Here is an 11,508-nt window from a genome sequence, read left to right as displayed (position 1 = left end):
ATACTTTTTTAAAGTTGGTGGGACTAAGAAACTGGTAAAAGCACAGTTTTGCAGAATCAAGACTAGAACGGAAGACTTTCATTGAACACCCTATTATACTGTTAAAATTCTTTATCATGTGAAGTATCACTTTTCCAAAAAAATTTCACAAATAAAAAAACTGTTGGGACAATAAGGCAAAAGTATGTTCCAGTTTAAGATCAATGCCAAACTTTTGAACCAGGGCACAATACTTACTCTGCATCTTTCACAACACTTTTGAGAGTTCATCACATGAACATGAATAGAAACAAATGTTGATTCATCACAAAAACAAATGTATTGGTCACAATTATGTAGAAAAAAAAAAAAAGCTGTAAAATCTGTTTTCCATGTAAGCTCACAGTATCTGTACTGGAAGTTTCCCTAAAATTAAAACAAGTCCACTAATAATATAACTGAGAAAGAATACTTCTGCACTATGAAACAGAAGAAATGGGGTTTAGCGGGGAGCCCATCTGAGTGAGGACTTTATCTAGCCACTGAAGAGGCCCATGAAGATGAATCTCAATCCAACACGGGGTGCTGGTAACATCTTGCCGGTGATACTCTGCTCCCCAGCCCTATGAAAATGAACAGATAAAACAACAAGCCATTTTTAAAATCATTAACCAGTCTAAACCAACTTCCCCATGTGTCCAACTCTTAGCAACCCCATGGACTGCAGCCCACCAGGCTCCTCCGTCCATGGGATTTTCTAGGCGAGAGTACTGGAGTGAGGTGCCATTGCCTTCTCCGAACAAAAAATAAACTGTTAACGTTAGAGATATACAGAATGTATTCTAAAAGAAAAACTCTCAAAACCAACCTTAGCATTCACCATGGAATTAAAAGCAAAACAATAGCTACATCATCATAACAACATATAACCCCTTAATAGAAATTCTTGAGGCAAGATACACTCCAGAATTCTTTTTTCTTTTTTTAATTTTTAGCAAGTTAGTAATGATGCAATACCTCATAATTAAAACATTAATAATTCTGCAATGAGCTACATACAGTCTCTCTTTAATGGATAAATAAAACCCATATACAGCCTCATGTAAGTTCACATCAGACTTTGTCAACAAAAAAATTTTTAATTTTTAGGTGTTTTTTTTTTTGAAACATCAGATAAGGCACTGTAAAACTGATCAATGCATGCAAACGAAGTTCAAGTGGAAATGATATATCATTATCCTTTAAGATGGGAAACTACTGGGATGAACTGAGCAGCACCACTTTAGCCAAAAACTCCAAAGAATAAAACAGAATGTTTTACTTTTATTTGCTGGATGTATCACGTTCTCTGCTTTACTGCTTACAGTAGTCCTTGCCTAGGAAAATCAAGTGGGGTGTGATGAGGGCGGAGTGGGGAACTAGATTAAACATGAGAGCCACGTTTCTATAACAGGGAAGGAAAATGCCTTCAGGGCTACTTAAGCTGATGCACAAAAAGGCCTGTAACAAGCAGCAAGGAAACCCTGGGCTGTGGGATGGTGGGCCAGAAAGAAAAAATCCTACCCAGAGCATTTGACAATTACTCTTCTTTGGCTAAATCCTTAAGGAACAAGTGGATACAGCACAGGTTGCTAAAAGAGATCACTAAAATTCTTTCTAAATTTTGCTCATGAATCATCATTTGCAAGGCCAATAAAATCAGGCCAAGAGCAAATGATAAATTCAAAAAGTTCTTTCAATTTTGCAATTTCTTTCAATTTAATAACAGAGCTTAAAACATAACTGAAATTCTTTATAAACTCAGCCCCTATTCAATACCAATATCAAGCATTTTATTATAATGTCTAAATTATAAAATAAAATCACAGACCAATCATGTGGTTTAAGTTATAAAGTTAAGAATTTTCTTTAGAAACCTGTTAAATCAGGTCAGAAGTAATTACTACCTTTAACACAGACTTTAAAAAATTATAACCTACAGACATATAATACACGTTATATGTTACAGTGACTCAAATTAAGCTACAGGTCTCAACCCACTCACCTTGACAAAACTCATTCGAATGGTACACATTTTGGTGAGCTCATATACTGCCTCAAATCCATGGTTGACAGACTGAGCCAGAAGCTGAGCAAATTCCTGATTGTTAAAAATTTTGAGGCTGCAGCTGCTGGGAATCTTACAGACAGTGGTAGGATGAAAGCCATGATGAAAGTTGCAGTTCCTACTCTGAACAAATATGCTGCTGTCACTGAGGCACTCTGCATATACCTCTCCACCAACGTAGTACAGATGAACACCTTAAAGAGACAAGAATTACAAGAGCCAACTTCACAAAGCAGTATAATAAAACTGAATAGGTTGCATGAGGTACAGACAAAATAACTACTACAGAGCAAGTCTTCAAACAGAAACTACCACTAGATGGCCTTACGTTGCTGAAGACAGTCGAGGCTAATGTCTCCCTGAATATTCATGGGAAGGACTGACGCTGAAGCTGAAATTCCAATACTTTGGCCACCTGATTTGAAGAACTGACTCATTGGAAAAGACCCTGATGCTGGGAAAGACTGAAGGCAGGAGGATAAGGAGATGACAGGGGATGAGATGGTTGAATGGCATCACCAACTCAATGGACATGAGTTTGAGCAGGCTCTAGGAGTTGGTGACAGACAGGCAAGCCTGGCGTGCTGCAGTCCATGGGGTCGCAAAGAGTCGGACACGACTGAGCGACTGAACTGAACTGAATGCCTGCCTAAATCTAAAATGATCCTCAAATAACTAAGACTTAAGCCTCAAGTTGGCAGCATATTAGGTTATCAGTTCTCAGAGTTGTTTTCTCCCCCCTTTCCCAACAATCTTTTATCTCTATGAAAAAAACAATGGCCAAAAAAATCCCCCAAGAAGGCACCTTATGATGATGAGTCCTTTCAAAGAAATATTTAGTGCTATCAACTATCATGAATAGTTGGTTGGCTAAAGAGTTTTGCACTCTTTTTGCCAACAGAAGGGTTTGCATCATTGAAAAAAAAGAAAGCAAGCTAAGTCATATAATGTAATTTCAGGTCATAGGAAGAGTCCTTAAATGGCAGATTTATTTTACTTTCCTTTAAACAATGTTTTTGGTATTTTAAAAAAATATATAAATAATATATGCTGCTGCTGCTGCTAAGTCGCTTCAGTCGTGTCCAATTCTGTGCGACCCTGTAGACGGCAGCCCACCAGGCTCCCCCCATCCCTGGGATTCTCCAGGCAAGAACACTGGAGTGGGTTGCCATTTCCTTCTCTAATGTATGAAAGTGAAAAGTGAAAGTGAAGTGTCCGATTCTTAGAGACCCCATGGACTGCAGCCTACCAGGCTCCTCCATTCATGGGATTTTCCAGGCAACAGTACCGGAGTGGGTTGCCATTGCCTTCTCCAAAATAATATATGAATGTTCACTATTTAAAAGTTCAAACTATATAGCTAAAGCTCAAGTTGTTCCCAACTTTTCACTACTGCATATAGTACTAAAAAGACCATCGTAATACATATGTATGATTCACAGACTGGTATCAGGCTATGACATTAAAAAGTATGTTCTGTTTCTGAGCAAATACTTTCCCTGGAAGAAAGGATCCTAGAACTATATATTAGGAAAAAAAGGGTAAAATGAGTCTAGTATTTAAGAATTTACCAAGCAGATTTCTCTTAAATTATCCTACTGTAGAATGAAAAATCAATGCATAGAAGTGGGGCATTTTTACCTAAAAAATCATAGCAAGTTATTAGTTCAGTCAAAAAAGAACAGAAACTTTCTTTCCAATTTCTTTTTGGACACAGTATTTTTCCGAGTCTCTTCTATAAGAAATCATATTACAATTAAAGTTAGTTAACTTTTGTTCCTAAGACCTTCTCAAGTCAAAGAAGCAAAAAGTGGAAAGTAATAAAAACAAAACTTCAAAGATAGGCAAACAGCCCTACATGGGATAGGTTTCCTCTCTGACCACTTAATGCATGACACAATTTCACTACAGTGTGAAAAGTTCCTTGTTTGTTGTGGCAACTGTCTTGGAGGATGAATTATAAGTAGAACCCTGTTACCTGAATTTAAAGGTAGGAAGAGTGGTAGTGAAGCCACTGAAGACTTAAGTCATTCAAACTGTTCTACCAGTAATCTTGCTCCTCCATCATAATGAAAATTATTACAAGTCATCTCAACCCAAAATATTCCACAAAGATCATAATTCAAAAATTTTAATCCTTCACTAGCATTCATATATTTTACAAATTTTTCTTGTGTATGTACTATGAGCCAGGCATTGTTCTAATTGCTAAAGATACTATTATGAACAATGCAAATTTCTGTATAGCTTGTATTTCAGTTAAGAAGACTGAAAATGAAAAAAAAAAAAAAAAAAAACAGAATAGTATGATTTCAGATCCTAAGTACTATGAAGAAAAAATAGGCAGGATAAAGAAGAGAAGTCTGAGTACATCTCTACTTAACACATTCTTCTGCATCTGCAACCTGAGGGCAGGACCATGCCTTAAGTTTCTCTGTATGCCCTTATATAATGCAGGGCACATAGCAAGCACAACAAACAACCAAATTCAACTGAACGTAGGAAAATGACAAAATTACCTTTTCCAATATGTCGCCTAGTGTTTTCAATTGTTGAATTACGATTAACATTTGACAACAATCCCAAGCAGAATCTACTTTTGTTATTCGAAGGGTCTGTGAATCCATCTACTAACACACTAGTAGAAGAGGCATGGAAAGCTTCCCCAACACGATTGTTTAATTCATAATAGACAATTGAGCACCAATGTTTGGGCTCTTCATAGGCGACAGGCTGAACATCTGTGAACAAACCAGACACAAAAACAATGCTCAATGATTACCAGAAACTCAAAAACTATTTTGGTGTTTCCTTTAACCCAACTCAAGCACTATATGAAAAAGAAAATTTTCAGATATTTCACTGACATCTCATTGCCTTTCTGGCTTTCAGTCTGTATCAAAAAAACAAACATCAGAAGTGCTTTTTTCTTTTCAAGATTTTTTTTTATATGGACCATTTTAAAAGTCTTTATTGCACTTGTTACAATGAAATTTTTATTGAATTTGTTGCTTCTGTTGCTTTTATGTTTTGTTTTTTGGCCAGGAGGCATATGGAGTCTTAGCTCCCTGACCAGGGATCGAACCCACACTCCCTGCATTGGAAGGTGAAATCTTAACCACTGGACTGAAAGGGAATTCCCCAGAAATGCTTTGATCATAAAAGTTTTTTTTTTTTTTCAATTATACATATACAAGGATGGGCAACATCACATTTTAAGTTGCTTTTCTAGCAGAATCAAATCCAGGTTTAAATTTGAGATGACAAAAGCTCTGTTTCAACAAACTGAAAGACAACTATACCAGCATCTGTAAAATTATTTTAAACAAAAATTTGGACTAAAAAATTAATACTATTAGCAAACTAAGAATAGAGGGTAACTTCTTCAACTTGATATAAAGAACGTTTACAAAAAACTTCCAGCTAATGTCATGCTTAAGGGTGAAAAACTAGAAGTTTTTATGCTAAGATCAGTAACAAAGCAAGGATGTGCTCATCACTCCCCTTCAACAGCATATTAGAAATCCCAGCTAATACAGTAAGAGAAAAGAAAAGAAAAGTTATATGCATTGAGAAGGAAGACATAAAACTGTCTTTGTTCACAAATGACAAGATTATCTATGCAAAAAATCTGAAATGATTGACAGAAAGCCTCCTGGAACTGATAAGCAATTATAGGAAAGTTGTAGGATATAAGGTTAATATACAAAAGTCAATCACTTTCCTATACCAGCAATGAGCAAGTAGAATTTGAAATAAAATTCATTATCATTCATCGCAGCACTCAAACAATGAAATATTTACGTAAAGAGCAAACAAACAGAACAGGTAAGATACATATGTTGAAACTATGAAATTCTAAATAAAGAATTCAAAGAAGGAACTAAATAAGTAGAAATACAGTCTATGATCATGTGCAGGACACCTCAGTTCTTCCCACCATGACTTAAGAGTGAATGAAATCCCAATAAAAACTTCAGCAAATCATCTTGTAAACTGATCCTGAAGTTTACATGGAAAGGCAAAAGACCCAGAATAGCCAACACAATACTGAAAACCAAACCAAGAAGACTAACACCACCCAACCTAAAAACTGGCTATAAAACTATAATAGACACTCTATGAAAATCATCTCAAAAAACCAGAGGAGAAAATATAGATGACCTTGAATATGGTAATGACTTTTTAGATACAATACCAAGGTATGATCTTTGAAGAAATAATTGACAAGCTAGATTTCATTAAAAATTAAAAACTTCTACTCTTTAAGACACTGTCAAGAGAATGAGAAGACAAGCCACAGAATGGGAGAATATATTTGCAAAAGACACTTCTAGCAAAGAACGCGGGAGAAGGCAATGGCACCCCACTCCAGTACTCTTGCCTGGAAAATCCCATGGACGGAGGAGCCTGGTAGGCTGCAGTCCATGGGGTCGCTACTAGTCGGACACGACTGAGCGTCTTCACTTTCATGCATTGGAGAAGGAAATGGCAACCCACTCCAGTGTTCTTGCCTGGAGAATCCCAGGGACGGGGGAGCCTGGTGGGCTGCCGTCTATGGGGTCGCACAGAGTCGGACACGACTGAAGCGACTTAGCAGCAGCAGTAGCAGTAGTAAAGGACTGTTACACAAATACAAAGAACTCTTAAAACAGTAAGAAAATGAATAAGCCAATGAGAAAAACTGGTCAAAGATATGAACAGACACCTCACTGAAGAAGATATACACAAAAGCAAATAAGCATATAAAAAGATGCTCCACATTGTATGTCACCAGGGAAATGCAAATCAAAATAGCAAGGAGATACTACTGCATTAGAATTACCAAAACCATTAGTATTGCCAAATCCAAAACACTGACAATCCCAAATGCTGGTGAATATGTGGAGCAACAGAAACTCTCATTCACTGCTGGTGAGAATGTAACATGATACAGCCACTTTGGAAGACAATTTGTTGACTTCTTACAAAGCAACAGACTCTTACCATACAATCCAGCAAATGTGTTCCTCACTGTTTGCCTGAAGGAGTCAAAAACTTAGGTCCACACAAAAACTGCAGAGAGATGTTTACAGAAGCTTTATTCATAATGGCCACAACTTGGAAGCAACCAAGATATCCTTCAACATGTGAATGAATAAATAAACTGTAGTATACCAGACAACCAAATATTATTCAGCATGAAAAAGAAATGTACTATCAAGCCATGAAAAGACACGGAGGGGAGGGACTTAGGTGCATATTACTAAGTGAAGAAGCTAATCTGAAAAGGCTACATACTATAAGATTCCAATTACAAGACATTCTGGAAAAGGCCAAACTATAGAGACAATAAAAAGATCAGTGGTTGCCAGGGGTTAGGAAAGAAGGAGAATGAATAAGGCAGAGTACAGAGCATTTTTAAAACAGTGAAATTATTCTATATGATACTATAAATGATGGCTACATGTCATTATTCATTTGTTACAATTCAAGGAATGTATAATACCAGGAATGAATCCTAATGTAAATTATACATTTGGGGTGATAATGATGTATCAATGTAGGTTCACAGATTATAATAAATGTATCACTCTGGTGCAGGTAGTAGGGGAAGCTGTACAAGTGTAAGGGGAGAGGGTATATGGGAACTCTGTACTTTTCACTCAAATTTGCTGTAAATCTAAAAATTAGTTTGTTTAAAAAAAAGAAAGAAAGGAAAAACACAATCAAATGAGTGTTCTTTGGGTAAAAGGTGGTATACATTTGAAGTTTTAAGTGCCAGAACAGCCTATGGAAAAAGGATTGTATAAAATATAAAACATTGGCCAAACTCTTATCAGTGTTAAAAATCAACAATTCCTAACGGACACAATGGATGGAAGAGACATGTGGAAGTTCTTCATCCAGCACTAGTAGAGTGTCTGTCTTGGAGCTAAAATCAGAAAGAAGAGTCATGAATTGTCAGTTTTCTTTCAAGAAAGGCAGAAATTTTTTAGAATGTCCAAGAAAAACGTTAAGAGTAAGTCACACTGACTATGTAGTCACCACAAAAGAGTTGGTTGACTTTTAAAACTCAGTTTTAATTATATAACTGCAAAGAATTCAGATGAGGAGGTATAAGAAAAACAAACAAACAAACAATGAGGACCTATAGAGCAAAGTTCTAAGAGCTCAGATTTTAAAGAAGTTTGTATAAAAGATGGAACAAGGAGGGACTCATAACCAAACACATATATAGATGAGTAGCAGGAAGTTATAACAGTGTCACGAAAGACTAGAGCCAAGATAAGCAAAACGAAAAAGACAATTTTGGTTAGAAAGAAAAGAAGAAAATCAAGTGACTCTGCTCAAGGCAAAGGACATCTTGTTAACTGGTGATTCACAGCATTGCAATTTAACTCTAATTTCCCAAGTGAGAAGAAACTCTGGTGAAAAAAGATATCTAGGACGGTGAGAAGACTTGAGTACCAGGTTCTTCTAAAGGGACTCAGTTGTTTGGCTAAAAAACTATAATCCAAGAAATATTTAATATACATCACCACTAAACTGTACTCTCTGATCTCTGGAGAATCAAAAGAAGAAGGAAAATGATAAATGGGGTAAACATACTCCAAATTTTTAGAAAGAGGATGATAATACCATTTTGGGGGAATTATCCGATGCTGTATACTAAGATCATTATAAATACAGTCAAAGTCAATCAACATACTAATAACTCCTATGTAGTTATTATCTCTTTATTTCACAAATGGAGAAATTTAGGCTTAGATATATTTTAAAAGCCACCCTAAGCTGCAAAGCAAGTAAGTAGAGATGCAGGAATTCAAATCCAGAAATCCATGTTCTGAGACAGTTTGCTCTAAATGAAGGTAGATACTATGACTATTAAGCAAATTAGTACGACAAAATTCCTAGATAAATTCCAATCTTGAAAAAGCCAAGGTACTATTTAAACATTAACAAGATTATCAGGGGGCCTGAAATTTATTCTTAGGAATGCGGGGCTTATGCGACATACAGTCATCCCATATCATCACAAACACTATAAAATAAACACAAGGACATCATTCTTTCAAGAAACTAAAGTGCCAATACCTCACTTCATGCAAACTTGTGACAAATTAAGAAGTTTAAGGTCTCAAAACAAAATGACTTTAAAAACCGCAATTGAGATACCACTTCATACCCATTAGGATACTATTATCAAAAGAAAAAAGAAAATAACAAATGTTGGCAAAAATATGGAGAAATTGGAAATCCACTGCAATGCTGGTGAAAATGTAATGGTGCAGCCACTGTGGAAAACAGTTTGGCAGTTCCTCAAAAAAGCTAAACAGAATTACCATAAAATCTAGCAATTCTACTCCCAGGTATATAATACCAAATGAATTAAAAAACAGAGACTCAAACAGAAACCTGTATACCAATGTTTTTAGCAGTATTATTCAGAATAGCCAAAAGGTGTAAACAAACCAAATGTCCATGAATTGATAAACGGATAAACAAAATGTGGTATGTGCTTACAACAGAATACTCCTCAGCCTTAAAAAGGAATGAAATTCTAATACATGCTACAACCTGGATAAACCTTAAAAACATTATGCTCAGTGAAATAAGCTACATACAAAGGGACAAACATTACATGATTCCACTTAGATGCAGTGGCTAGAATAAGCAAATTCAGAAGACAGGTGGCTCAGTGGTAAAGAATCTGCCTGTCAATGCAGGCAACTGTAGTTTTTAGTTAAAAAACGTAAGTCTTTCTCATCAGTCTTATTGGGATACAAATGACATCAGCACTGTGTAAGTTTAAGGTACACAGCACAATGACCTGCTACACATACATCATTAAATGATTATCACGCAAGTTTAATGAACCTCATCAACTCACGCACGTGCGCTCAGTCGTGTCTGACTCTCTGCGACCGCAGAGACTGTAGCCCACCAGGCTCCCCTGTCCATGGGACTTCCCGGGCAAAAATACTGGAGTGGGTTGACATTTCCTTTTCCAGGGAATCTTCCTGACCCAGGGATCAAACCTGTGGTCTCCTGCGTCTCCTGCACTGGCAGGCAGATCCTTTATCACTGAGCCACCTGGGAGATCCTCCATCATCAACTCATATAGACACAAAATTAAAGAAGCAGGAAAAAATATATTTTCCTTGTGATGAGACCTCTTAGGATTTACTCTCTTTACAACTTCATATATAACACACAGAAGTGTTAATGACATTTATCATGTTGTACATTATGTCCCTCATACTTGTTTATCTTACAACTGGAAGTCTGTGCCTTTTGACAGCCTTCATCCAGTCAATTTTATTTCTAACTATCAATGAAGAATCCAAACACAAAATTTTTAAAAAATTCCACTCACTGAGGAATAAATTTAAAAAGAAAATAAGTGAAAGACTTATACTGAAGTTAAAGGTCTAAACAGACGGAGAATAGAGAGTACAATCCATGTCCGTGTACTAGAAGATGATGGCATATCTCCCCATATTGATTTAAAGATTCAAAGTGACCTCTATCAAAATCCAAGGAGGAATTTTTTTGAGGGGGACAGAAATTGAAAAGCTGATACTAAAATGATATGGAAATATGCAAAGAATGTAGAATTGCTAAACAATTTTCAAAAAGAACAAAACTGGAGGACTAACACTTCTTGTTTTCAAAACTTACTATAAAACTTTAGTAATGAAGACTTTAAGGAAAAGATAAACAAATCAATAAACAAAACTTAGCATCCTGAAATAAATCCTTACATTTATAGTCAACTGATTCCTAAAAAAGAAGCCACCATGATACTCTTATTAACAAATAGTGCTAGAGCCAACTCGGTATCTACTTGAACAAAGATGACTTCAGACCATAACCATACAAAAAACTTAAAATGAATCACAGACCTAAATACAAGAGCTAAAGAACTGCTAGGAGAAAACACAGAAGAATATTTTTAATGACCTTGGGACAGAGAAAGGATTTTTAGATGCAACACCAAAAGCATAATCCAGGAAAAAAACCTGATACTTTCATCAAAATGAAAAATTTTTGTGCTTCAGAGGACACCATTAATAAAATGAAAAGACAATCCACAGACTGAGAGAAAATATTTGCAAATCATATGTCTGATAAAGGACTTGGGTCTGAATATACAGAACTCTTACAACTCAATAATAAACAACTCAATTTCGAAAAAAAGGCAAAAGATTTAAATAAACCAAAGAAGATGTATGAATGGCTAGGTACATTAAAAATGTTCAAAATCATTCCTCAGTAGGGAAATGCAAATTAAAACAAGGAGACACCACTTTATACCCAACAGAATAACTACAATCAAAAAGATAAACAATAACAAGTGTCAGGAGGGTATGGAGAAACCAGCACGCTCATATGGTACTGGTAAAATGGTACTACCATTTATAGTTGTTTGGCTGTTT

At 35.9% G+C, this 11,508-nt stretch overlaps 1 protein-coding gene across 1 annotated transcript in view; it reads right to left on the bottom strand.

Annotated features, from left to right (window-relative positions):
* Window positions 1-210: 210 nt before the first annotated feature.
* SMAD5 (SMAD family member 5) overlaps window positions 211-11,508 on the bottom strand; it is a 28,171-nt gene continuing 16,873 nt past the window's right edge. Inside the window, exons 4-6 of the mRNA XM_052643454.1 lie at window positions 4,606-4,827; window positions 2,024-2,280; window positions 211-602 (exon numbers count right to left, since the gene is read on the bottom strand). Of these exons, the coding sequence (XP_052499414.1) occupies window positions 459-602; window positions 2,024-2,280; window positions 4,606-4,827 (623 nt within the window). The 3' untranslated portion in view covers window positions 211-458. The remainder of the gene's footprint in view (window positions 603-2,023; window positions 2,281-4,605; window positions 4,828-11,508) is intronic.

The sequence above is a fragment of the Budorcas taxicolor genome, chromosome 7, assembly GCF_023091745.1.
Source record: "Budorcas taxicolor isolate Tak-1 chromosome 7, Takin1.1, whole genome shotgun sequence".
Taxonomy (NCBI): Eukaryota; Metazoa; Chordata; class Mammalia; order Artiodactyla; family Bovidae; genus Budorcas; species Budorcas taxicolor.
This window is presented reverse-complemented; position numbering and strand designations above follow the sequence as displayed.